This window comes from Triturus cristatus, chromosome 7, assembly GCF_964204655.1.
Source record: "Triturus cristatus chromosome 7, aTriCri1.1, whole genome shotgun sequence".
NCBI lineage: Eukaryota > Metazoa > Chordata > Amphibia > Caudata > Salamandridae > Triturus > Triturus cristatus.
In genome coordinates this window covers 1,191,464,149-1,191,491,261 of record NC_140590.1, presented here as the reverse complement: position 1 = coordinate 1,191,491,261, position 27,113 = coordinate 1,191,464,149, and the positions used below count along the sequence as shown (strand labels likewise).

The window sequence follows — 27,113 nt, the reverse complement described above, 5'->3', positions numbered from 1 at the left end:
CTGTCCTTCAAGTTGTAGGGATCTTTCAAGCTTAGGCCTTGGGCAGCAGAGCTGTTCCTCAGTTTGCACAGCTGTTACAAGCTCAGGCCTATGACGGAAAACCTATCTTTGTGCTCCTAAGATCCTTTGACAGTAAGTTAGATCTCGAGCTACACAAATAATACAAGCTGAGGCGTACAGCTGCAGATATCCCTTAAGTTGCACAGATCTCACAGGCATTGAGCTCTGAGAGCACAGCTACCCCCAGGGTGCACAGCTTGTGCCTCGGCCAGTAGATTTATCCTTTTGGTTACATGCTTAGTGATCCTGCATACTCGCACATTGGACAGATGAGCTGACCCTCAGTTTGCATAGATGTTGAAGCCTTAGGCTTGCTCACACGGATCTGACAGCACATGTATTCCTTTACTGAACAGATCCTGCAAGCTCGTGTCTACAACAGCAGGAACTATCTCTCACGTTACACAGATGCTGACCTTACAGACTCAGCCCTTCTAATGCAGCTTAGTTCATCTTAGCTTATCCTCAGCCCTTCTAATGCAGCTTAGTTCATATTGGCTTATCTCAGCTCTTCTAATGCACATTAGTTCATCTTCGCTTATCCTCAGTCCTTCTAATGCAGCTTAGTTCATCTTGGCTTATCTCAGCCCTTCTAATGCACATTAGTTCATCTTCGCTTAACCGCAGCCCTTCTAATGCACATTAGTTTATCTTAGCTTATCTGCAGCCCTTCTAATGCACATTAGTTCATCTTAGCTTATCCTCAGTCCATCTAATGCAGCTTAGTTCATCCTGGCTTCTCCTCAGCCCTACTAATGTACATTTGTTTATCTTAGCTTATCCTCCTTGGTAGCAGAGAGTGCTGAGGGCTTACATGGCAGAGAGACCCTTGAGGTTGAAAAGATCTTACGCGCTAAGGCCTCAAAGAGCAGTTATCCTCTGTGCTTTCTCCGTTCTCTCAGGCTCGAGTTCAGTTGGAAGATCTCTGCCGAATGTTGTAAAGATCTGGCTCACATCTCAGACAGAGGAACTATCTATCCCTCAAGACCGTACACGCTCTATCCTTTACAGAGGTAACTGACTGAAGTTCAGCAACGCTATTAACTGGCCAGACTTTCAGTGTTGTGTACATTTTTCCATTCCATTTATACTGACAATATATATCACTTTCAGAGCGTCTTTATTAACTTTAAACATCAGTAAAGCTTTTAATACCCGTGAAGTTAGTTAGACATGAAGCAAAAATGTGAAGCATAAATGGAGTCAGCAGAAGTTCAAGGACATGAGAGCTCTTGCCGCAGAGAAGCTTTTTTCGGACAGAAGGCGCAGTACACCTACTTTATACTGCCAGGGCGTAACGTAGGCATTTGTATCCACTGTGGTGTAGTGTGAGGGAGGCAGATGTCAAAAGGGTCCACATTTGGACTAGTGCCTTTGTATAGTTGGACACGATCTTCTTTTCGTGAAATATTAGGGGCAGTACGCCATGTTTTGCCCATGGGTGGAGTACATCAGTTTAAGCAATACCTCTGCCTTCGTTGACAAATCTGCCTGTGTAGTGCCATCTGCGTCATAAGGAGGAGCAAACCGGAAATGCTACTCAGCCTGGTGCTGGGTTTGGAGTCCGCTTCATTTCATTTGTTTGCACGCTGGAGCAGATTTCGGATGCTGCTGGCTTGTTGAACACTGCAAACCTGGTTGCAGAGCTGCACAGGAGTGGGTGGGCTAGTAAATACTGTGAGCCTGGGGTTCCATCACCACTAGCACACCTACTTTCAGTGTACAAAGAGGTTGTGGTGCCATGTCTAGAATGTCCAAGATGCCACTGAGTATGACTGATGTATAAAGCAGCCTGAGTGCTGCATAAGTGTAGCACCCTCTGTCCTGCCTCACCCATGTACTCATGAGGCAGCATCAGTCCTTTGTCTATGTAGCAGCCTCAGTCATGTGTGCCTTAAGGAGCTTGAGTTATGAATGCAAATCGCAGCTCGAGTCATGTATGCACATAACACCTTGAGTCATGTATGCACATAGTAGGTCCAGATATCTAGGAGGTCCATGAGGTATGCATGTAGCAGCCTCACTCATGTATGCATTTAGTACTGGCAGTCGTGTATTCAAGTACAAGTCTGTCTTCTATGCATATTACTGCCTCCGTAATGTATGCACGTAGCAGCCAGCCTAGGGTTTCTATGCATGCTACAGCCTCTGTCACGTATGGTTGTCGAAGACTAAATCATATGTATGCATATATTGGTATGTATATAGCGCAAACATAGCTGTGAAGCAACATAGCACTATATAAATACCATTATGTGAAGGGTCGGGAGACGATGTACAAGATCGTGTACATCAAGTGGTGATGACAAAAATACATTGTAACACGTTTTAGGTACAGGAAGATTAAGCGATTTGCCTAGAACCATACGCTCTTGTGTCTAGCACCGAGGCTGGGATTCAGTCCTGGGGCTCCAGAACCAAAAGGCAGCAATTTGCATCGCTAGGTACATCTCCTCATATATGCATGTCCACATCTCCATGCATGTAGGCGCTCCAGTCGTGTGTGAATGAAGAAATTTCAGTAGTGTGTACATGTTACCCTCAATGTGCTTATATATAGGGACAAAGGGCAGAGTACTGGGGACGCCTCTACTAGCTATCACTTGCACTCTTACATACTAGCGTAAATTATGATAAACAAAGCTGCATGTGTGTGCCTAGGAATAGAAGTCGATCGGCTGGAATGGTCAGATGATATTTTTTAAAGCTGTATTCGTAAGTGATGCACATCGATTATTGCTGGTGTAGAGCAGCCTAGCTGTTGTGTTAGATTAGAAAGTGTGCTCGTAAATACAAGTAAACAATAATGATGGCGTGTTGATCATGATCGAAAGCTCAATTGGTCATATGGATTGCAGGGAGATAATGATTGAATGACTTGCTAGAAAGCCCTTGAGCTATGTTGAGTTGTGAAATGGGCGGTGGACGTAAGTGAATGATAAGAGCGAGTAATGGACAGTGAAGGACTTTCCAAGTGTCATGTTGAATTGGGAGACATGCTTATAGATGTAGTTAATTGATCGCAATGGGACGTTAATTTATCTTGCTGCACAGCCCTTTGTAAATTGATTAGTGTAATGTGGGGGTTCGTTCATTCGCTGTCAAGCCGTATCTCCTCTTCGGGTGCTTGCTCATCCTTTTCATCATGTCCTATGGCAATCCAGGTGTTGTCCAAGGTGATCCCGACTGTCTCCTTTACTGGCTCTGATGTATCCGCCTCGTTTGATGGAGCAGTCTCAGCCAGCTCCACAGCCGGTGATATTGGCTCCTCACTTAGCGATGTCTTCCCAGAATCACTTGCTGGTGCTGGCTCTTCTGGCTTTTCTTCTTGTGGGGCTGCATCCTCCTCCTCTGGGATGCTCTTCTCGTTGGTGGTGGTTGGATCCTCTCCTTTGGAATCCGAGCCCGGCATTGACTTTTTCCGAAGGCGCGGGCTCAGCGATTTCTTAATTTTCTCTCTCTTCTCTGGTGGCACAAGCCTGTTCATTGTCTTCTCGATGTTCTGGCGGGTGAAAGCCTTCTTCAGGCTGTCCACCTTCTTCAGGCCAGAGCGCTTAATCTTTTTGGCTCTTGATTCGCCGATCTTCTCATCCACGCTGTCATCGTCGTGACCCTCTTCAGCACGAGCAAGCTCTTCATCAGAGGACAGGTCCACAGTGTGCCAGATCTCTTCTGACTTTGTCTTTTCATCGCTTGTCTCCCCTTTCTCCTCCGAGATCGCACCTGGAGGCTCTGGTTTTTTCAAAAATACGTTGGCAGGAATCTCTTCTTGCTCCTGAAACAGAGATACACATATATAAGTGTGATAAAAAAATTGCAAACCGCCATACTTGTTTTTTGGGTAAACAAATGAAGCAATATTGCTAGACACTGGATAAGCTTCTGCACGGCTATTCTGTTCACGAAGAGGTGAAGTGTTTTAAAATGGCCAGGTTCATTTGTCTAAAGTATACAAATTCAACAACACACAGATTTTCCTCCCCTCTCTTTTCTCAGAGTACGTTCAGGCGGAACCTATCTGTTCGTTCACCAATGGGTGGCACAGAGTCTCAACCATGAACTTCTTTTGCAGAAAATTTCATTTGCTCTCATTTTTAGCACTTTTATTAAACTATCACTATCTCTCGTCTCCTCTTGTATTGATTTCACATTGTATATAAATGCACAGTTTATGTAATGTAATGCGGATTTAAAGAGTGCTGCTTGCCATCCATGAAGGTATCTTGGCGCTTGGTAGGTGAGTGTAGGCATGTGGTGAGGCTGGGCCTGAGCACAGGCAGTCCCGATCGTCCTTCAAGAAGACTAGTTGAATAGCCTGGTCTTCCGTCTCTTGCGGAATTGCCGGTGTACCCCAGCTTCATGGACAGAGAACGCGGTTATGTCTATCACTAGACCACTATGCTACTAAGTATCTGCCCTCTGAGCCCTACTCTGCCAGTCACTTTGTCTTGCAAATAGGTGTAGGCCGGTGTTTGTGAACGAGTTTGGGCTCTGCGGTGTTCGGCTACATGACTAACTTTGATTCCGTTTGCCTCAGTTGTAGTTTGTCTACACGAGGCCGTGTGGCGTCACGTACAGTTTCAGCCTATGTTTCAGAATTACCTTCATGGAGTTTTGTATGAGGCACTGCTACTGGCAGTTGGCTGTTAGCATGTTGGCCACATTTAAATGTTCCTCTGTCTTAAATTTCATTTTTGTATAGAACTGCCCATGTAGGTTTTCCCGGCATTGCGCATTGTATTCCATTCACTACATAATTCCTGTTATCATATGTAAACTGTGATGTTTCTTGTTTGCGTGTTACTCTAATAGTGTGCAGTGGCCATGTAGTCACATTGGTTAAAGTTGCCGCAAGCAGCTGGGCGCTCCGCTAGACACAGTAGGCCGAATCCACTAGTTAAAGCCTGCTGAAGCACTGAATGTAAACGGGATGTGTTCCAAAGCCACTGACCACCAATGGCTAAGACCTAGAAAGAGCAGTGAGGGCAGCCAAGTTGGAGCTGGACATAGGCTCAGGTTCATGGGGGCTACAGAGGGGATGGGGATTGGCAATTCTGTTGACTGGGTGGTCGTTTTCTGTTGCCAGTTCCTCTGAATTGTGATAAATAAGTAGACTTTATGCACCTTAGGATGCATATCCTCCGCCTGCCATCCATTTCATGCTCTCTGATACATGCTTTCCTTACCACAAGCACATCTTAGTGGCTGTGAGCTCACCCAGGCTCTCCGTCTGGACGTCGGTGAGGTGTAGCCAGGGAAGCAGCTGTTACCCATGGTTTGATCTTTACTGCTTCTAAGAGATCTCTTCAGCGCCGCCTTTCTGCCCTTGTTGTTTTTGCCCCTCTCTTGCCTTCTTCTAGTCTTCTTCCTCAAGTAACTGTATTTGCATTTATGTAGCGCTTACTACCCCTGGCGAGGCGTTGAAGCGCATGTCGTCTTCCTGTCTGTCCCCTCTTCGTTGTCTGCTCATTTTTGCCGTCTCTCTCGGCCTACCTCTGTCTGCTCCCTTTCCATAACCTCGTCTTTTCTCTTCTTCCCACCCATGTGCCTTTCCTCATCCGACGCTCCCACATGGCTCTGACTTTTCCCCTCTTGCCTCTGGTCTCTGTCCACGGTCTCCTTCCCTGTCCCCACCACTTTATTTCCCTCGGTTTCTTCATTCCCCTTCTGTCCTCTCACTCTTCCCTCTCTTTTTTTTCCTTCATACCTGCCATCTCACACGGTGCCACCGTGTGATACACGATATCGGCTCCCATCACACGGTCTCCCAGTGAGAAGCCGATGTCACACGGTGGCAGCGAAAACAAGTTGAAAACCAATGTAAATAGTGGTTTTCCAGCTCGGTTTCTGAGGCTTTGAACTGCTAGCGTCCATTAAGAGGTGTGAAAATACTAGGGGTGGGCGGAATTTGCGTAGTCGCGTTACGCAAAGCTCCACGAAACGGTAGAAAATCTAAGCGAGCACGCGAAAGTTCTGCGAACATGTGGAATTGCTTGTTCCGCCCGTTTGCGATGCTTTTTTCTTGTTCGCGAACGCTGTTTGCATGCTCGGGGAGAAATATCTTGCGAACACGCATTTTGAAAGCGCGAACAAGCAAACAATTCCGCGGATCGCAGAATTTTTGGCAATTCCGCGTTCTCCGCGGAACACGAAATTACCAAATTCCGCAAGCGGAACGGAATTTACCGCCCAGGCCTAGAAAACACCCCAGGACCTTAGTATAAGCAAGCTTTTGGGGGGGGGGGTAGGGGACGTTTGTGGGCGGTATGGTGTTCAAAAGTGTCTGGTAAGTATTTATCGGCACGAGCCCCACCCCCTTCAAGGCCCATCCCCAGGCTTAAAGTGGGCCTGGTCTTGTCAGTGCGCAGCAGTAGGTGCCAAGACGGGTCCTGTGGGCTCTCCATTTTTGCCCTCACCTTGGTGAACAGATAAATCTTAATTCTATGGCAGTACCACTGCTCACTGCCTTTGAGGTAACTTCAAAGAGACTCGTTATATTTCTTTCACAGTCTCATACTTTCAGAATGGACGCACTTTCAATATTTTATATATAACGAAGCCATAGTTGCTCACTTACTTTATGCAGCTTACAACCATTGGCAACGCCAATAGTCTTGACTTGTTGGTGTAACGCTATTTGCTGTATAATACATCTGGATGCAACGCGATAGAAACAGCAAAATGCCAGACGGGCGGCATACTATGTGTAGTACTAATTTTTAGCTTGGGTGTTTTAAGCCACGTCCTTAATTACTATGGCCACGCTCTTCAAGAGACCCCCAGTTTTTTAATCCTACTTAAAGCCCTGCCCATCCCCCTCCTCACACGGTGAGATTGTTCTTCAAGTTGGCAGGTATGCTGCTTTTCCTTTCTTTCTCTCGGCTTTCATCTCTCCTCACCGTCCCGTCTCCCTCTCCCCCCTCCTCTCTCCCCCACCCCCCTCTCCCCATGCTTTTCTAGTCCCCCCTCACTCCCTCCCCCAGTACGACTCCCGACGGTACCGCCTGGCAGAGGTGACTCACGCTCTTCTGCTAAAAACACACACGCTTCTATTTGTTATTTTTTTTAATGAGGAATGTGTGTTCAGGTTCTGGCGAGCTGGATCTTGGAAACGAACGAAGGCCTTACAACTTCCACAGAAACCCCCAGCACCGACTCCCCCCTGAACACAAGTGCAGCCCACCAATCTCCATCCGTTCCTCGGTGCTTCCTGTTTTGTGCACCGAGTGTTTCTATAACAGGAACTACCTCTGGGCCTAGTTGCATTGTGCTGTGCTCTGCAGGGGACTGGCAGGGGCTCCAGAGGAAGAGATAAGATCTCTCAGACCCAGCAGCCGATCCGCATTGGTAGAAGCTTGTAGGGCCAGCACTTAAGCTGTGGCGCCTTGGTGTATACCAACCAGACGTGCACACCCCTCCACCTTCGTAGTAGGTAGTCCGAGGTGGGTGACGCTGGAGACCAAAAGTCAGACATTTGGGGTCAAGCAGACAGGTATGCCTGTTGAACCCTTTCGATTGTGTCCACTCATTTCAGTAAAGTGAAACCTAAAGGGCTGCCAAGGTCACACAGCGTGCCAACAAAGAACAAACGCACGAGTGACCGGATCTCTGCCCAGAGCCATCACCTGTCTGCGCAGCACTCCTTGACACTGGCGGCCCTCGCACCAGCCAGCACAGCACTCCGTGACACTGGCGGCCGCCGGCCGTCACACCAGCCTGCACGGCAGTCCATGACACTGGTGTCCCTCACTCACACCAGCCTGCACAGGACTCCGTGACACTGGCGGCCGCTGCCCCTCACACCAGCCTGCACGGCAGTCCATGACACTGGTGTCCCTCACTCACACCAGCCTGCACAGCACTCCGTGACACTGGCGGCCGCCGGCCCTCACACCAGCCTGCACGGCAGTCCATGACACTGGTGTCCCTCACTCACACCAGCCTGCACAGCACTCCATGACACTGGCGGCCGCCGGCCCTCACACCAGCCTGCACGGCAGTCCATGACACTGGTGTCCCTCACTCACACCAGCCTGCACAGGACTCCGTGACACTGGCGGCCGCTGCCCCTCACACCAGCCTGCACGGCAGTCCATGACACTGGTGTCCCTCACTCACACCAGCCTGCACAGCACTCCGTGACACTGGCGGCCGCCGGCCCTCACACCAGCCTGCACGGCAGTCCATGACACTGGTGTCCCTCACTCACACCAGCCTGCACAGCACCCCGTGACACTGGCGGCCGCCGGCCCTCACACCAGCCTGCACGGCAGTCCATGACACTGGTGTCCCTCACTCACACCAGCCTGCACAGCACTCCATGACACTGGCGGCCGCCGGCCGTCAAACCAGCCTGCACGGCAGTCCATGACACTGGTGTCCCTCACTCACACCAGCCTGCACAGCACCCCGTGACACTGGCGGCCGCCGGCCCTCACACCAGCCTGCACGGCAGTCCATGACACTGGTGTGCCTCACTCACACCAGCCTGCACAGCACTCCGTGACACTGGCGGCCGCCGGCCCTCACACCAGCCTGCACGGCAGTCCATGACACTGGTGTCCCTCACTCACACCAGCCTGCACAGCACTCCGTGACACTGGCGGCCGCTGCCCCTCACACCAGCCTGCACGGCAGTCCATGACACTGGTGTCCCTCACTCACACCAGCCTGCACAGCACTCTGTGACACTGGTGGCCGCTGCCCCTCACACCAGCCTGCACGGCAGTCCATGACACTGGTGTCCCTCACTCACACCAGCCTGCACAGCGCTCCATGACACTGGCGGCCGCCGGCCCTCACACCAGCCTGCATGGCAGTCCATGACACTGGTGTCCCTCACTCACACCAGCCTGCACAGCACTCCGTGACACTGGTGGCCCTCAATACTTTGAACAGGCCCAGCACCGAAGCTGAGATTGCACAGAGCCTGGTGTGTGCTCAGTCAAACCCTGTTTGAAGAGGCTGGCATCTGTGCGCCTGCCTGGGGGATAGTTACACGCAGGGCATTAAGTGAGGGGGGTCTGAGCACCCCCAGTTTTTTTTGGGGGGGGCCTCAAAAGGGGTCTCTAGGGGGCTCTATTTTTGGGCCTCAAAGGTCAAAGGTAGGGTGAACAGACGTTCCGGTTTTTGTTGGTGTTTCGGGTGACGTCATTGTAGCAGGAAGGGAAATCCTTTAAAGAGCGACACTTTATCTCAGGATTTCCCTTCTCTTTGGCCACGCAGCGCCACTTACATCATCGTGCCAGCCATCGGCACAACAACAGCTGGTTAGAACCTGCAGGACCCTGCTTTTACGGCCTGCAGCAAGATTTCTCCAGCAACCAGTGTGACCCTGCTCTGCCTTAAAGCAAGCGAGGGACGAGGGTCTACAACAGACTCCAGCAGCAGTGAAAAGGAAATTTACCTTCGTGACGCCTCCCCAGCCCTACTAGCACCGTCGGGACCCTGCCTCCGCATCAGAGCTGCCTCAGCCAGGATCCTTCTGAAGCCATACAAGACTTGCCCTCCCAGCCTGCAAGCCCGCAACGGGAGTATTTTAATGGCCGTTTTTTTAATCCCCTTCCCCGCAGCTTTCTCATTCCGCCGCAAAGCGCCATTCATGTTTTTCAAAACACTGTCACTACCAATGCTGACTTGTTCTGTTTATTGATTTATATATGCGGTGGTAAAGCACCCTCATAGAAAGCACTGCGTATGCGTAGAAAAGATTGAACAACCCTCCGTAGGGAAATCAAGGCAAATATTGAGCGCCACTGGTTCCCCAGAATTCGAAAATATTGTTACAATTGAGAATTTTAGTTTTGCTTGTGGCTGCATTGAAAATGTTGAGGCACAATTCAGAAGTAAGTAGATATCTCAAGTCAATAGTAAAGCCGACCCAGACGGACCCCTCGGAGTTTCATTTTCATCTACTTTCACATTGCTCTGCTCTTCCTATGTTTACTAACACTGATGTAATTAAGTCCTGTGTGACACTCTACACAGATGGAGAATATACAATCACACTGACTGGTACTAGTTATAAGGCTGATGTGCAACTTCGCTTCGACTCGTGATTTGACAAATCCATTACACTTGGGTATCTCAGTGAGGGAAACGTGATGGGTGGAATGCTTGAATTATACCATATTTTATGTTTTTGAAAAATGACATCAAACATCTTAAAGGAAACCATTAGTCAGCGTCAAGTACCTTTGTTAACTATGCAGTCTCAGCGAAATTGCTTAGTTACTACTGAAATTAGACAGTTTCCCTTAAGTGTGTAATAAGAGAATAATTAAAGAAAAATGGGAAGGGATGGACCGCAAGTGCTCACTTAAAGCCAGCTCAACAAACTTTGGGCAAATTTGCACCGATTATTGTGGAATTTCTCTCTGGTGATGGTTAAGTTTGCTCCAGTCTTGAATTGGCATTTTCTCCCAATAATTGTTGGGAAATATCCTCTCCGAAGTACACTGGTTTTTTTTTTAATGGAGTTTTATATAGGACAAACTTGACCCGAATCGGGTATCAGAGCGCTTTACATAATAGCACCAGTTGCGTTACATGAGGATTGAATATGCTACTTACCAGTATGCATCTGTTCTTGGCATGTAGGGCTGCTGACATTCATATCTGTGCATAGATCGCCGCCTAGTGTTGGGTCCGGATGTTTGCACGTTGTTGTCCTGGAAGAGTCTTCGAAGTATCCTTGGATAGGTGACTCCTCCCCTGGACTACAGTGCGCATGGGCATCCTCTCCATCCTCAGATTGTTTTTCGCCATTGTGGCAGTGATGGAGTAGATACAGAAAGTGATGACCATGCTTGCAATAATTCTGAGAGCTGCAGCTGCGACAGGCGCCGGGGAGGAGGGAGGGCGATATGAATGTCAGCAGTCCTACATGCCAAGAACAGATGCATACTGGTAAGTAGCATATTCAGTTCGAGGCATGTGGGCTGCTGAATTCATATCTGTGCATAGAATACATAGCAGTGCCCTCTATTGGCGGCGGCTACCCGTGCCAGCTGCAGCGGTCTGAAAAAGTGTTTTGAGAACAGCCTGTCCTACAGCTGCCTGCTGTTTTGACTGCACATCTACGCAATAGTGTTTTGTAAATGTGTGTGTAGTGGACCATGTGGCTGCTCTGCATATATCATGCAGGGGAATATTTCCTAGGAAGGCCATGGAAGCCCCCAACTTGCGTGTTGAGTGGGCTCGTGGTGGAATAGTTAATGTGCGTTTTGCCTTTTGATAACAGATTTGAATACACTTAACTATCCATCTGGCTATCCCTGCTTTGGAGATGGCGTTACCTTTGTGGTGTGGGGCAAAGGCAACGAACAGTTGTTTTGTCTTCCTGAAGGGTTTAGTCCTGTCGATGTAGTACATGAGGGCCCTCCGTACATCTAGTGTATGTAGTGCCCTTTCTGCAACAGTTTGTGGGTTTTGGAAGAAAACGGGCAGTTCAATAGTTTGATTCATGTGGAACTGCGATATTACTTTGGGCATGAATTTGGGGTTGGTACGTAGTACGACCCTGTTGGCGTGAACCTGTATAAATGGCTCTTGAACGGTTAGTGCCTGGAGTTCACTAACTCTTCGTAGGGAAGTGATCGCTACAAGGAAGGCCACTTTCCAGGTAAGGAATTGAATCTCGCATGAGTGTAGAGGTTCAAAAGGTGGACCCATCAGGCGTGTGAGGACCAAGTTGAGGTTCCACATTGGAGCCGGTGGGTGACAAGGCGGAATGACTCGTTTGAGCCCTTCCAAGAATGCTTTGATGGTAGGCACTCTGAATAGAGAGAGGTGCTGCCTGGTTTGCAGATAGGCTGAGATTGCGGTCAAATGGACACGTATAGAGGTGTACGCCAGATTGCATCGGTATAGGTGTAAGAGGTAACAGATGATGTTTTGGATGGATGCGTCCAGCGGGTTAACGTCATTATTACCGCAATAAATGACGAACCTTTTCCATTTGGCTGCATAGCAAGCTCTGGTAGTGGGTCTCCTGGCCTCCTTGATGATGTCCATACAGTCAGGTGGCAGGTTGAGATAGCCAAACTCTAGGACTTCAGGAGCCAGATCGCCAGGTTCAGCTGTTGCGGATCTGGGTGCTGAACCTCTCCATGGTTCTGCGTCAAATGCGCGGGTTTGATCCGCAGCCTTTGATGCGGCACCACGGAAAGTTCGAGGAAGGTGGTGTACCACGGCTGGCGTGCCCACGTGGGAGCAACTAGGACGAGTGTCAGGGAGTGTTGTCGGAGTTTGCGAGCCACCAGCGGTATCAACGGCGCTGGGGGAAAAGCGTACGCAAATCTGCCGGACCAGTTCATCCATATCGCATTGCCCTGCGACTGCGGATGGGGGAATCTGGCGGCGAAGCTTTGGCATTTTGCGTTTTCGCTTGTCGCGAATAGGTCTATCTCTGGATGACCCCACTGCTGGAAGTACGGTTGGAGTACTGATGGGTGTAACTCCCACTCGTGCATCTGGTGGCTGTGTCTGCTGAGCAGATCCGCCATCTGGTTGTCCTTGCCAGGGAGGTGTTCCGCCATGAGGAACATGTTCCTCTGAATGGCCCACTTCCACATGCTCTGAGCCAGATGAGACAACTGTGGAGAGTGTGTTCCTCCCTGCTTCTGTATGTAGTACATTGCGGTCATGTTGTCCGTCCGGATCAACACGACCTTGTTGCACAGGTGTACTTTGAATGCCTTCATGGCCAGGAAGATTGCCATCAGTTCCAGAAGGTTGATGTGCATCTTCTTCTGTTGTGACGTCCATAGTCCCTGCACTGTGTAGTGGAGTACATGAGCTCCCCATCCCTGGAGAGACGCGTCCGCTGTCAGTACTATTTGTGGGACAGGCTCTTGGAACGGTCGGCCCTTGCAAAGGTTTTGTGGATTCCACCAATGCAGAGAGTTGTATGCCCGACCGCTCACCAGCACTAGGTCTTTCAACTGTCCTTGAGCCTGATTCCACTGACGTGCTAGGCACTCCTGAAGTGGGCGCATATGTAATCTCGCGTGCGGGACTATGAAGATGCAGGAGGCCATCATACCTATCAACTGCATAAACACTCGCGCTGGAAGCGAGTGATTGGGTTTGAACTTGGAGATCAGCAGTTGCATGCTGTTGATCCTCACCAAATTTGGCTGAGCTGTGGCCGGCAGAGTGTCTATAGTCGCGCCCAGGTACTGTTGTACGTGGGCGGGCTGGAGATGGGACTTTGGGTAATTTAGTGAGAATCCCAGACTGTGAAGAAGGTGAATGGTGCGGGACATGTGGCTTGCACATTGCTGGGCTGACTTCGCTTGAACGAGCCAGTCGTCTAGGTAGGGGTAGACGTGTATATGCTGCCTCCGTAGATGTGCTGCCACCGTAGCTAGGCACTTCGTGAAAACCCTGGGCGCTGTTGTCACGCCGAAGGGAAGGACTTTGAACTGATAGTGCTGCCCCTGAACAGTGAACCTGAGGTATTTTTTGTGTGAGGGGTGGATGGGTATGTGAAAGTACGCATCCTTGAGGTCCAGTGTGGCTAGGAAGTCTCCCTGCTTGAGAAGCGGAAGGACTTGCTGTAGAGTGAGCATGTGAAAGTGCTCTGAAAGAATGTACTGGTTCAGGGGTCTCAGGTCTAATATAGGTCTGAGCGACCCGTCCTTTTTTGGAATTAAGAAGTAGAGGGAGTACACTCCCGTACCCTGCTCGTGGATGGGTACGACCTCTATAGCGCCTTTTAGAAGCATACTTTGCACCTCGTGCTGTAAGAGCGTTAAGTGCTCTGAGGACATAGGACGGCTTCTTGGTGGTATTGTGGGTGGAGTGGAGGTTAACTCCAGACAGTAACCGTATTTTATAATATCTTTGACCCACCTGTCCGTGGTGATGGAGTTCCACGTGGACAGGAACCTTCGTAGCCTTCCCCCGACAGGTGTTATGTGGTCGGGAGGAAGGGAGAGGGCGTCACTGCTTGTTCTTGGGGGAGGACCTGGTGTTGCCGTAGCCACGTCCTCTGCCCTTTGTACTGGAGCCACGATATCCACCTCGGGTGTTTTTATCGTAGGTGGTCTGCGTATTGCCTTTGTTATATGTTTGTTGTGACCCCTGTCCTCTGCCTGCTCCCTTGTTTCCGGGGCGACGAAAGGAGCCGCTCCGAAAGGACTGAGTTTGTAGGGCGCCCATGGACTTTGCAGTGCCCGTGTCCTTTTTTATCTTCTCGAGGGCGGTGTCAACCTCAGGCCCGAATAAATAGTCGGGGTTGACGGGCTGGTTAAGTATATTGTTTTGTACCTCAGGCTTGAATCCTGAGATACGTAGCCAGGCGTGACGTCGTAGTATGACGCTAGTGTTGATGGCCCTGGCAGCCGTGTCTGCAGCATCTAGTGCACATTTGATGGAAGCATTTGTGAGTAGCTGTCCCTCTCTGATAAGGATTTCTGCACCTTCTTTGTAGGGGTCAGGGAGGTGTTGAAGAAGTTGCTCTATTGTGTCATAGTGCGCTCTATCGTAGCGAGCGAGGAGCGCTTGAGTGTTGGCTATGCGCCATATGTTTGCAGCTTGTGCGGCAACTCGCTTGCCGGAGGTCTCTAGCACCTTGGACTCTTTGTCCGGGGGAGGAGCGTCACCCGTTGTCTGCGAGTGTGCCCTCTTGCGAGCATTCGCTACAACGATGGAGTCGAGTGGTAATTGGCCTCTGATGTAAGTAGGATCCCCAGGTGCTGATCTGTATTTCTTATCGATCCTGGGGTTTATCACTCGTGCCCTGGTGGGTTCCTTGAAAATGTCCGTGGCTGGCTTGAGGACCCCCTTCAACATTGGCAGAGTCTTTACATGTCTTTCTGAGGATGCAAAGGTGTCCATTAGAAAGTCATCTTCGATGATATCAGAGTGAAGCTGTACATCATGGTTGTTTGCCGCACGTTTGATAAGAGCGTTGAACGCCGCAGTATCCTCTGTGGGAGATGTTTTTGCCCCATAGAGTTGTGGGTCCTGTGCATCAAGAGGTGCACTGGGGTCTGCAGGGTCGCCCCAAGTTTGATCAGGGTCCTGCTGGTCATCAGGGTCCGTGTCCACATGGTAGGGGACTTGGTCATCCATGTAGTCCTCCAATGCATCCGTGTCGGAGCGTGTGGGGGAGGCCCGGTGTGGATCCTGGTAGGATGAATGGAAAGGTTCATACAGGAGAGGTTCTGAGTCCACAGGCAGCTTCCTCTTTAGCGGGATCCTGAAAGGTTCCAATGGCGGTTCCGAAGTTATCCTTCGGTCGTGGAGAATCATCCTGCCAGTGCCGGCGTCGATGACGTGTGACGGAGACGTCTCAACAGGTGTAACCGTAGTCTTGGTGACCCGTGCCCTGAGTTGAAACACCTTCGGGATTGTGGATGGAGGCAAGCCGAAGGTAATGTTGGTTGGCACCGACGAAGCCGCTGGAGATCCGATCGAACCGGAACCCGACGGGTCCTGGAGGGCAGCCGTGGTTTTGCAGCCTGGCGTCGCGCCAGGTCGTACTTGGGGCGCCTTTGAGGTTGTGGCCCCGGCCAGGTTCGTCGAGGCGGCCGTAGATTTCTTCGGCGCCGGTGGTGCATCGAGTCGAGGTGCGGAGATCACCGTCGACGTCTTCGACACGTGAGGTTTTGGTGTCGTCGAGGGAGTGATGCGAGACGTAGCAGGCGGTACGGCCCTCGGTGTCGGTGGCGTCGAAGCCGGTAACCGAGCAGGTTTGTCGGCGCCGATGGCCTTTTTCCGTTTGTCGACTCCCACGTCGCCCGTTTCAAGTTCGGCACCGAAGTCTCTCTTGGTGCGGTCGGTGCCGACACGGTGCGCTGGCGTCGAAGGCGTTGAAGGCCTCGATCCGACCAGCGCCACTTTCAGTTTCGGTTTCGTAGGAACCGGAGCAGCTTTCGGTTTCGGTTTCGTGGAAGGGAAACCAGCTGGTTTAAGCGGTAATGGCTGCCGCTGAACGTCCGAGGCCGGGCCCGAGGGCGGGGCCGAAGGACTGCGGGATAGGTCTCGGGTAAGGCCCGAAGGCGATCCCTCGACCGGAGCCATAGTCTGTGGCACTGGTGAGTTTTCGGTTTGAACAGGTAGGCCTTGTTCATCATCGGAGCTACTCTCTTCGGCCCCTAAGGCCTCCTCGTCGTCTCCTACCTCGGTGTCGCCTTCACCTCTGTGGAAGAGTGACTCGTCGGCCTCGTCCGATCCGGGTTCGTGTTCGGAAACGGGACTGGAGGGCAAGACTTCTACTTCTTCGACGTCGTCGGCTTCGTCGAAGATGTCTGCTGGGGCCGGTGCCGCGTGCTGCGCCTCGAGTCTCGCCGCTCGACGATTCCGTAGAGTCTTCTTGGAACGGAACCGGGCACAGGCCATGCATGTCGATTCGTCGTGGTCCGGCGAAAGGCATTTGTTGCACACCGGATGGACGTCGATGTGTGGGTACTTCGCATTACATACCGGACACCTTTTGAATGGCGTCCTCGATTCCATCGTCGAAGTAGTCGATGGACAGGTAAATGCGAACAAAGTCGGTGCTGAAAGTTAGTAAACTAACAGATAGTATCGAAACCCGATCGATAAACAGTACCGACGCGAACTAAAGGCCTTGTGGCCTCGACAAAATTTTTTCCTAACTTGAGCTAAGATAGCACATCCGAACCCAATGGCGGAAAAAAACAATCTGAGGATGGAGAGGATGCCCATGCGCACTGTAGTCCAGGGGAGGAGTCACCTATCCAAGGATACTTCGAAGACTCTTCCAGGACAACAACGTGCAAACATCCGGACCCAACACTAGGCGGCGATCTATGCACAGATATGAATTCAGCAGCCCACATGCCTCGAACACAATAATTTTTTTGTAGTTGGTACTTAATAAATATACCTTTTTGCCTATTTTATTCTCCTTTGCTGGATGCGACTTCATGATTTTCTTAAGCACACAATGCTAGTTATCTTGATTTAGACCAAGCCCCAAATCGGACAGGCCACACACCTTTAAGAAATTTGCCACGCCCCTTTTAGAGCACCCCCAGGGTTTTTTTTCCCACTTAAAGCCCTGTCTACATGGGCTGCCGAGAGGCTGCTCCAGAAAACAGTGGCTTTTATGCACCCTAAGCATTTCTCCATAGACTCCGAATGGGCAAAAAAATATCCCTTTGGTACTTCAGACCCAGTGACCTACTAGGTAACGCCTCTTAATCAATGGATTCAAAACTAAAGAATAAATGCAGACCGATCTCAAACTGACAGCAGCTGAAGTGGAATATCAGCTAAGTGATAACGGTGACAGAACTCGCATATTCACTCACTCACTCACTCATCACCCTATACATACCTCTGTGGCCTAGCACCCACACCAGAGATCTGACTTTAACTTACATGTCACTCATGCCTTTAACATGTTCTGTGACTGATGAAAGCTTGTACTTATCTGCCCTGCCGCGTCTGTTCTGCGAAGAGTGCACTTGCTGTCTTCTTAGAGAGAGGGAAGATTGCTTTGCCACAGCCATACTGTCCCTATTATGTGAGTAGGTAACGCTTGCACTGCAGCTACTCGATTTGAATCTACCCTGTACTAGGAAACGCTAACGCTTCTGTTGCACTAGCTGTACCTGTCCTCTGAAGGCAGGAAGCTTAAACTGTGTCTGCCCTAGGTGTACCTGTTCTAGGAGGAAGGGGTGTTTCTCCTGTTGCCCCATTTATGAAGAAACAAAGGATACTTTGAATGCACTTCCATAACCCGACCAGGCCACTGAAAAGCTTTTGTGGGACCCAGTGCAAACAATGGTTGCAGGGCTCTGACCAGAGACTCTGGTTACAATTCCAGCTTCCTCGCTTGACCAAAATATGTGACTCGGAGACATTTCCTTTGCTGTGGCTCCTTTTTTGTGATCATCACATTTGAAAGCACTTTCAAATGACTCAGTAGTGGATGCTCACATACAAACAACGCTCTTGTATGTGGTTTAATAGACCATGATGTTACTCCATCTATGACAATAAAAACAAGCATTGGCATAGCCAATAGGTCTCGCCTTTGGGACCTTATAAGTGTTTAGCCATGCAACAGTTGCGTAACTTAAATACTTATAAGGTCCCAAAAGCGAGACCTATTGGCTATGCAAAGCGGCCCTGCGGCCGCGAGAGTGAAAGTGATCGCGATCAAACATCAAAGCGGCTGTGCGGCCGAAAGTGAAAGTAATCGCGGTAAAACACGGCGCGCGCGCCCGCACACATGCACTGTAGCTCTAGGCTGGCCTGGTAGCACTTTTTGGAGCCCTCTCAATAAGTCTCGCCAGACCAGCGTATGCGCTGGGTCAGGCGAGACCTAAAAAGCCTGGATAGGAGATCTAAGACTACCAACTTGCCTCTTGGGTCACTAATACAATTGCCTTCAGGGCAGGGGATAGAGTGTGATACCAATGTCTAATCGGGAAACCTGGATTTAATCCTGGCTTCCCAGCTTGACCAAACTGTATGACCATAGGCTATTACTTTTATACACTGTGCCTCTTTTCCCATAATCACCAGGAGAGCACCTTGAACTAATTCAGTTTAGGATGCGTAATGTACAAAAATCTCTTTTGTGTATGGTTTAGACTATAATGTTGGTCCATCTATTAAAAAACAGGCTACATAAGAGGAAGAAGAAAGTAAAAGTATAAACCGCAACAATAAAGTGCCAGTCACTGACCCTTGTAGACATGCACGAGAGCCATAGTCAGCCAAGGTCGACATTTGGCCTTTTGTCTCCACGGCGCTACTTTTCCAGAGAGCATGCAACACAGGCAGGGCACAAAGGATTATGGGACCCTTCCATCACTGCCTCATTACAACTGCCCTATTGGCGCTTGAAATAAGACAGGAGATGCTTGGTTGTTGGGTCTGTGGCTCGCGGTCTCACAGTCTATGCCTGATCGCTGCCCACACCCAGTCAACTGCCAGTGTGGCTTGGCAGTATGGGCATGGCCCGTTTCTTAGTGTGAGCCACGATTACAATGACGTGCTCTGTGATGCAAGCAGCACATGCCGACAGCCTTGCCAATACCACGTGATGGGCATCTTCAAGGAGTAGGGCCTGTGGAAATGTGCCCAGTCTGCCCCCTTCTGACACTGGTAAACAAGCCCTATGAACAGGAATTGTTTCACAAAATTTGATGCGAGTTCCCTGTAGTCCTGGGGCAGCGCCTGACCCACAGAAGCAATATTCGGGGACCGAAATCTGTCAATGGAAAAGATAAGTAGGGTCCACTGCTCAGCCATCCTCCAGTGGAATTTGTTTTAGCTAACCCACATACAATTTGAATCAGTCTTATAGTTTAACAAAGGGAGAACAGAAATGTCAACATAAGTGATGTAACCTTACCCAAACTAGGGCACCCATAACTAGGAGAATGTCTAACCACTGAATAGTAATACTCTCAGATGCTTCCCAGTGCTAGATTTGGTACCTGCAGGTAAGGCATACGACACTAGATAGGTGAGTGTTTATCACCCTATATAAATACATAAAAGTATGGTAATTTCGTTAAAAATTTTGTTATTTCTTTTAGGAGTTTTGTACCTGTTTACATCTATTTACAGAAATTGTACAGCAGTCCTTCAATGCCTCCCACTTCCTCTATAGTGTGCTAGCTACCTGTGTTGTACCTGTACTGTAAGTGTGAGAGAATCATGTGATGTTCCTTCTGTTACTACCACCTGTCCTTTACTCATTCTTTATATTGGGGATGGTTGTGTTGCTGCTGTTCAGTTGTACGTTGATTGTGTTTTGGAGCTCTGTAGAATGCCTTACAATATGCACAAGAAAAAATATTTGCATTGCCAATGCTTGTTTTAGTGCATGATGTGAGTGAAACGGTGAATCCTCGCATAATAACTGAGCAGAATTCTGTTTTGATTGTATGTATGCAACAAACAGATTTTTAAATGGACTAGACAACTTTGTAAAATGTCTAAACATAGCTGGCAAGTGGCTCCATGTAATGCTTGTTTGATTCTAGAATTTAAGCCAATAGCACTTTGCATGCTGGGATTTTAAGACCATAATAAGTGTTGAAAGTAAAACCACAAGCCCCACAATGCAAAATGATCTTAGCTATAACCCAGGAATGGCTGATTCTATCATATGTCATAGTCAGGGCAACTGGAGTTAGGTGATTGATTCTGTGGCTGCATTATTTTCTACAAATGTATGGATATGCCACGCAAACCGTCATCTGCTGCATAATCTGCAGATTTTAACAAAAAAAAATTCTCTCTAGCTCTAAAGTTAACTAAAAATGTGGCAATGTGTTCCCGTACAGTGGAAGGCCCCTCGCAAAAGTTCACTGGTCATCTTTCAGTTGTTTATTGCTGCAGGGCCGGCTTTAGCGCTGGTGGCGCCCAGTGCGACAATGGTTGTTGGCGCCCCCCCCCCCCCCAGTGACCACCTCTGCCATGCATTCCCTCACTACCACCCTTTTACAGTGCCCCTCAAGTCTCCATAACCACTCCATCGCTCAGATGCATTAAATTGGTTGTATAGCGCCACTTATACCAGTGTAGGGTGTCAGACCACTTTACATAACACGCACAAAACACAGAGACAATCAATCATAGGTGTGCAAATCGGTGTATAGGAAATGTTACATAAGATAGAGGACTATAAGGTATAGGAGTCACATGTCATCCACACTGGTATACAGTATAGTTTAATTGTGCTTGGTCTGGAGGAGCACACACTTTGTGATCTGCTGGTACAGGTTCTTTTGTGATCTGCTGGTACAGGTTCTTTTGTGATCTGCTGTTACAGGTTCTTTGCAGTAGGCATATTAACCATCTGCGCTACCCTCAAAGCTTCCACTAGACAAACCTCCGATCTTTCAGTAGGAAGAAAATTAATCACGGAGTTCTCTTGACATTTTTAATGACGGCTGAAAACTGCTGGAGGCCAGAACACTGGCAGAAGGTGCTCTTAAAACTATTATTAACTTGCACACACGACGCCCCCACCTAAAGTCAGCGCCCGGTGCGGTTGCACCAGTCACACCGCCCTAAAGCCGGCCCTGTATTGCTGCATTTGGTTGCCCATGCAGACCAGTCCTGACGCCACACGTGCCTCTGCAGGCTACTGCTCCCCATCACTTCTGCTCCCTGTCCAAGTAAACTATCTCTGCTCTTTGCAGATATAGGCAGTATGCAAGTGACATCATGGCTCCTGACATTGCACATGGCATCACAACCAATGACTTCACAGGAAGTGACATCACAAGAAATGACATCAGATCTTAAGACCTCACACATATGTTTAGCAGGTCTATCATGAGTACATTTGAGTACATTACAATATTTAACAAAAGAGATTTTGCTTCTGGTTGTTCCAAAAAAGTGAGTTAACCCGAACACAAAATCTGGTTCTCAACTTATGCATTTACTTTTTAAAACACTACCACAAAGACATTGGCAACAAGGAGAAACGTGGCAGTAAATCTGTTCTAAGTTTGCCTTTTAAAATATCGTATGGGGTAAAGGCACCTGCTGCAGAGATCTTTGAGTGCCAACTAAATCTCAGGGAATAATAATAATAACGGTGAGGTAACTCTAGAGGTTTACGCATTGCCTGGACACATCCGTGTTTTGTCTACTCCCAGTTTTGAATCAAAGTAGCATAGAGGGTGAATATTCGTCTTACAAAGATCATTATGCAACACACACATGCAACACACACATGGCAGATTTTTATTTTATGTAAATATGTAAGTGGGTTACTGCTTTTAACACAGAGATCCTTATGTTACTTACAGTTCATGAATTGTAATCCTTCTAACGAAGCACAGTGAGCGGTGAAGGACATGTGGCTCCTACACTTTGCAACCTTCACGGTCTTATGTAACTCATTCTGTACATTGATTTACTCACACGTGATTTTTTGTCAATGTATAATTGGGTATGTGTGATGTAAAGAGCTCGGACTCCCTGCATTGGGACGAGTAGCTCTATAGCACTGTAACAGAAATAATAGTATTCAAAATGTGAAAATACTGGGACAGACCAAAACATCTGACATTCTTCCAGTGTGTGTGTGTAATTATATCTGTATCTCTCTCTCTCTCTCTCTCTCTCTCTCTCTCTCTATATATATATATATATATATATATATATATATATATATATATATATATATATATATATATATATATATATATATATATATATATATATATACACACACACACAGTCAAAAGCATGCCTGCTTAAGTACCTATGAAGTGATAGTCTGTGTGCCTTTGTTTCCCCTCCATTGCATTTAGGTGTGAGGTAACATAAGTCGGCCTGATAATCCCTTTACTTCGGCCTTTGTTATGGGCCCATCTGGGATCTGATAGGCCCCCTCCCGCCTGCACTTTACTGCTCAGAATGAAAGCAGACAGCGTGCAGGAGCTGCTGAGTGAGTCCTGGTGTCTGAAAAATGACACTGAAAAAAGTTGCCCATATGTTTTATGGGGCCCTACCTTTGGCAGGGTAGACGGCGTCCACCCTGTGCAAATAATGGGTAGACGCCGTCTATCTCCGTGTACCCTCCTCGACTTGTGCCCTGAAAGGAACCCACTTAGTTGTAACTTTCTGCTCCGGTAGGTTCCGTGGGGCATGGCCCTACGTATGTGTTTGTCATCGCCTCTGACATTAATACGGAGGCTCAATAAACCCAAACCTGAACCGTTGTTTCTGTAACGTGTGCCAACCACCCTGCATTACCTGTGCACTGCCATTTTTATGTTAACTGTTTTTGGTCACCTGTGTAAGTACCAGTAGCGCGCGGCACTTGTATATTAAAGTTTCTTATCGAAACGTTATTGTTGATAAGTAAATGCATCCTTGTAACTCTCTATCACTCACACCTGACCTTGTCCATGCAGATGCCCCTGCTTTTAAAGCCCTCCCCGCATGCCCATATCAGCTGCCGCTGACCCCTCTCTGTGGCTGTAGCCCAGTGACGTAAAACGCTTGGCAAGGGCCCTATTCCATCTAGTTTGGTAGAAGGATGGCCACCGCTGGGGTCTAGGGGGCCCCGGAGTAACTTAACTGCGATAGTCCCGCCCATACGGAAGCCGCTATACCTGGTGCATACTGTTCCCGCGTCCTGCATTCTTTTTGATACTGCCCTTCACCGAATCCCCCTACAGCCCTGTATATAACCCGTCCATATAGAGTATAGACCCCACCCTTCCGCCGAAGTCCTCCCGCCATCTGGTACAGACCCTTTTCCATTCACTGTATACTGCTTCCACTGCTGAACCTCAGGCCAGCTCCAAGCCCATCCCTCCCCGCCCCGGCTACAGAGAAGACACACCCTTCCTCCTGCTGTCTCCCCCGCTCCAGAACTCTTTCTGTTGCAGACTCCTCTCGGCTGGCGCATCCCCTAGTGGCGAGAATATTCCACAATATCACGCATATCTGTGCCCTGTTCCCACAGGACTCCTCTGTGCTCTGCATAGGTCGCCCTGCAGACCCCTGTGTACTGCTGCTGCATATCTCCGTGTTCCTACAGATCCCTTTGTACTGCGGTTTGTATCTCCAGGTCACTACAGGCCCATCTGTGGTGCTGCTTGTGTCTCCGGGTGCTCACTTACATAATACTGTGCTGTTGCATTATACTTATGCGTCCCTATAGACTCATTTGAAATTCTTTCGTGCACGTATCTTGGTTCTCCTGCAGAGACCCCCTGTGTTACACCATATATTTCTGTTTCCTTGCAGACGGCCCTTGCGGCTGCATACACTTCTGTGTCCCCACAGACCACTCTGCGCGCGCCAGCAGACTACAGTCAGACGATGCAGACCTCTCTTATTCCAGCGGCAGCCTTTTCTCAACAGCTGCACACGCCCTTCTTGACTGAGCACATCCAACCCCTTCTGGCAGAGCCCCGCCCCTTGGATGGCCAGAGCTGCCAACTGTACACTTTCCATTGAAACATATCCCAGTGTTAACTCTTTGCCGGAGGGGCAGAGGCACAACTTGTTCTCAAAGAAAACGAACCGGGAAAATGTTAACTGTTTTGTAAACTATGAGATTAATAACAATGTTAGATTTTTGTCGAGGTTTATGTCCCGTAGGTGCCTAACACCTGAGTCTGGTGACCTCTCCGTGGAGAACTCTGGCACTCGCTGGGCACAGACGAGCCTGTGGGGTCTCGCAGCGCGCATGGGCACCCCAGACTCACTTTGAGGAAAAGGGGCCCCGTGGTCTGTCTCGGAACCTCACATGGAAGAGAAGCGCTTTCCAGTAGCATGGCCTGTCTGTGGTACTCCTCCCCTGCCCTCATCTTGCGGCACATAGATGCTCTCACTGCCTCTCTCTGGTGATGGTCTCAGCACTCACCAAGAATAGCACTCTGAAAGCCTCCTGTCCAGTGTCCAACCAACTGTCTCATTAACCTGAAACTATAGCACTTGAAGGCCTTCGGTGCTCTCTGTCATCCCCCGAAGGAGTAGCGCTTGCAGAGTCTCGTGGCTTCTCTGCGCTGACCACTTGCACTCACCTGGAAGAGAGGCACCTCGAGGGTGCCTCTTTCTGGTGGAGCTGACCTTTGCCATGAAGAACAGTACTCAGAAGGCCTCTTTAACTGCCTATAGCGGTCCCTGTTTTTGACCTGAAACAGAAGCGCCTAGAAGGCCTCGCAGCTGGCCTGTGCTGTTCACCGCCACTCACCTGGAAGAGAGGCACTTCGAAGGTGCCACGGCCTCTTTGTGGTGGAGCTGGCCTTTGCCATGGACAGCAGTACTCAGCCCTCGTATCCTGCTTATAGCGGTCCCTGTTTCTGACCTGAAAGTGAAGCGCCTCGAGGGCCTTAGTGCTGTTGACCGCCACTCACCTGGAAGAGCAGCACCTTGAAGGGGCTCCGGTTCATGAGCAGCTCGTGGCGCTCCGCCAGGCGGTTGACCTGGCCGCTGCGCACCACGGCGTGTTGCCGGACCTCCTTCATGTCGGCGCTGAGGTGCAGGGAGCGGTCCATCAGCTTGCTGACCGTGTTGCTGGTGGAGGAGTGCTCCTTGGTGAGCCGGCTCACGTGGCCCTGTACCTGCTTCACCGAGTTCTCCATGCCCGTCTGCCACTGGGCCATGCGCTGCTGCTTCTCCTGCACCGAGTCCAGCATGCTGGCCAGCTTCTCCAGCAGGGTCATCACGGTCAGGGCGTTCACCTGGGCCCCCTCGAGCTGACTTCTGGGGGTCGCGACGGGACCCTGGGACCGAGGCTCCACCGGGCTGAGACCCGGAGCCACCAGCTCGGGGGATTCAAAGCTGTACCTCGGCTCGGGGTTGATGCTGCTCCAGGAGTCCGGGATGGCGGCTTCTGCCATGGTGGACACTGCGCGCCGAGGCAGGCTTCAGGGAGCTGTCAGACTTGTCCTGGAGTTGAGGGAAGACGTCCGACTGCTGGAGCCGAGAGATGAGGCCGACTCCTGCAGGGTCCGTCCACGCCCAGAGTTTTCCGGCTCCTCCCAGTCCTTGATTCGTAGGATTCACTTCTTTTCCAGTGTGCCGGGGGCAGAAAGAGTAAGGCGCAGGCAGTGGAAACCCCTCCCTGCGTAAGACGCATTCCTGCACCCCTGGCACGGCTCCACCAGCGCTGCTCCACCCCAGAGGAGGTGGGAGCGAGGGAACCTCACAAGGGCATTCCAGCAGCATTCCTTCCAGCGGCGATAATTCCTTCCCGGGGTCTCCCACTCCCCGCCCTGCCCTCACCCAAAGTTTCTTGGCGCATTCCTCATGGAAAAATGTGCACAGCAACCCGGGCCTCTCAAGGCCGCTTCAGCTACAAGTGATGAGTATTGTGCTAGCGATGTGAGCTCTCAGGGCCCGCTGTAATGTATAGATAATGACAATGCTATCGGTGTCTGGGCATAAACACGGGTACCACACGCACCCCGAAAGCTAGGTGTACAGCAGAGGTGACGTGCAGCGCCTCCGCCTCACAACTCTGCTTCGATGAGCTAACATGCCCCGCGTCTCGGAGGTTCAGAAATCTTTATTTCTGGAAAAACACAGCGAACACAACCCTTGCCCCGCACACACGCGTAGATCAACTATCAGTGGATAAAGTAATGCGTATGGGCCCTCAGCGCCTGCGCAATGTGCAGCGGCCAAGCTCCTGAGTACAGTGTACAGATGCTGCACGGCCCAGCAGTACCCGAGGCCCCCGAGTACTCTGCCAACCAGGTCCTTGAAGCGCCCTGTCCAGATATCTCATGTGTAATCTGGACAGGAATCTGGTGTACTGACCTGCACCGCCCACTCATCTGTGCAGTGCCCAGTCAGATAATGTGTAGCCTCTGAAACTTCGCAGTCTCCACCTATGAATGCACACATCTTCAAAACTTTAAACTCTACTTCACGCGGGACCAGGCAGGTCTTTCTCCCAACAAGCAGCTGTGCTGCTCATTGGACCTGCCAATGGGATAATCGTTGCTGATATGAATATAGGGGCCCCCTAGACCCATGTAACCACTGACAAGCGCTTGTAATCAAGTGCATCAGCAGAGTTCGTGTACAGCCTAGCAACCCTCTACCCCCTCCCCCCCCCTCCCCCTCCCCGAAGAGTCAACTTCTCAAGGAGGGGAGATTTCTTTCACCTCGGTACGACTAGAAGACGGCGACGTCGTTAAAGAAAACGAATAGTATGAGTCGTATTAAAGGAAGATATTCTAGAACGTTCTGCCAATGACAAGGTAAATTAATGCTACAGTCCAAAGCAGATGACTCCCCGAGAGGACTACAGAATAATAATGACCTAACGTCAGGCGCGCAACACCCATTGGACTCAAAGGGCTTCAGCCCCCCCTCTTCCCCCCCCCCCACCCCCCCTCGTGTGTGGCGCACGGGATGAGACAGCTTCCCGGCGCGCACACAGCCGCACCCGAGCACTTCACAGGTCTTTAAAAGACCATTTGCATGTTAATGAGGCCTCGCTGTTTCACCCCTTCTAAGAGCCCCTGCAGCTCCACTCTACCTATGGCTTAAAAGATTCAGCCCCCCCCCCCCAAATCTTTTCTTAGGCCCCCCCGAAATTTGGCTCTAGTTGCACCTCTGCCTAA

General features: G+C 49.9%; 2 protein-coding genes across 4 annotated transcripts in view; one reads left to right on the top strand and one right to left on the bottom strand.

The window, feature by feature from the left end:
* Window positions 1-27,113, top strand: part of TEP1 (telomerase associated protein 1) — a 1,383,286-nt gene that overhangs the window by 895,793 nt on the left and 460,380 nt on the right. The window lies entirely within an intron of this gene.
* On the bottom strand, window positions 1,164-25,575 carry LOC146811564 (caveolae-associated protein 2-like). The gene is made up of 2 exons (XM_085618537.1): window positions 24,894-25,575; window positions 1,164-3,835 (listed from the first exon to the last, which is right to left on the bottom strand). The coding sequence occupies exons 1-2, from the start codon at window positions 25,377-25,379 to the stop codon at window positions 3,152-3,154; spliced, it is 1,170 nt and encodes a 389-aa protein (XP_085474663.1). The 5' UTR covers window positions 25,380-25,575; the 3' UTR covers window positions 1,164-3,151.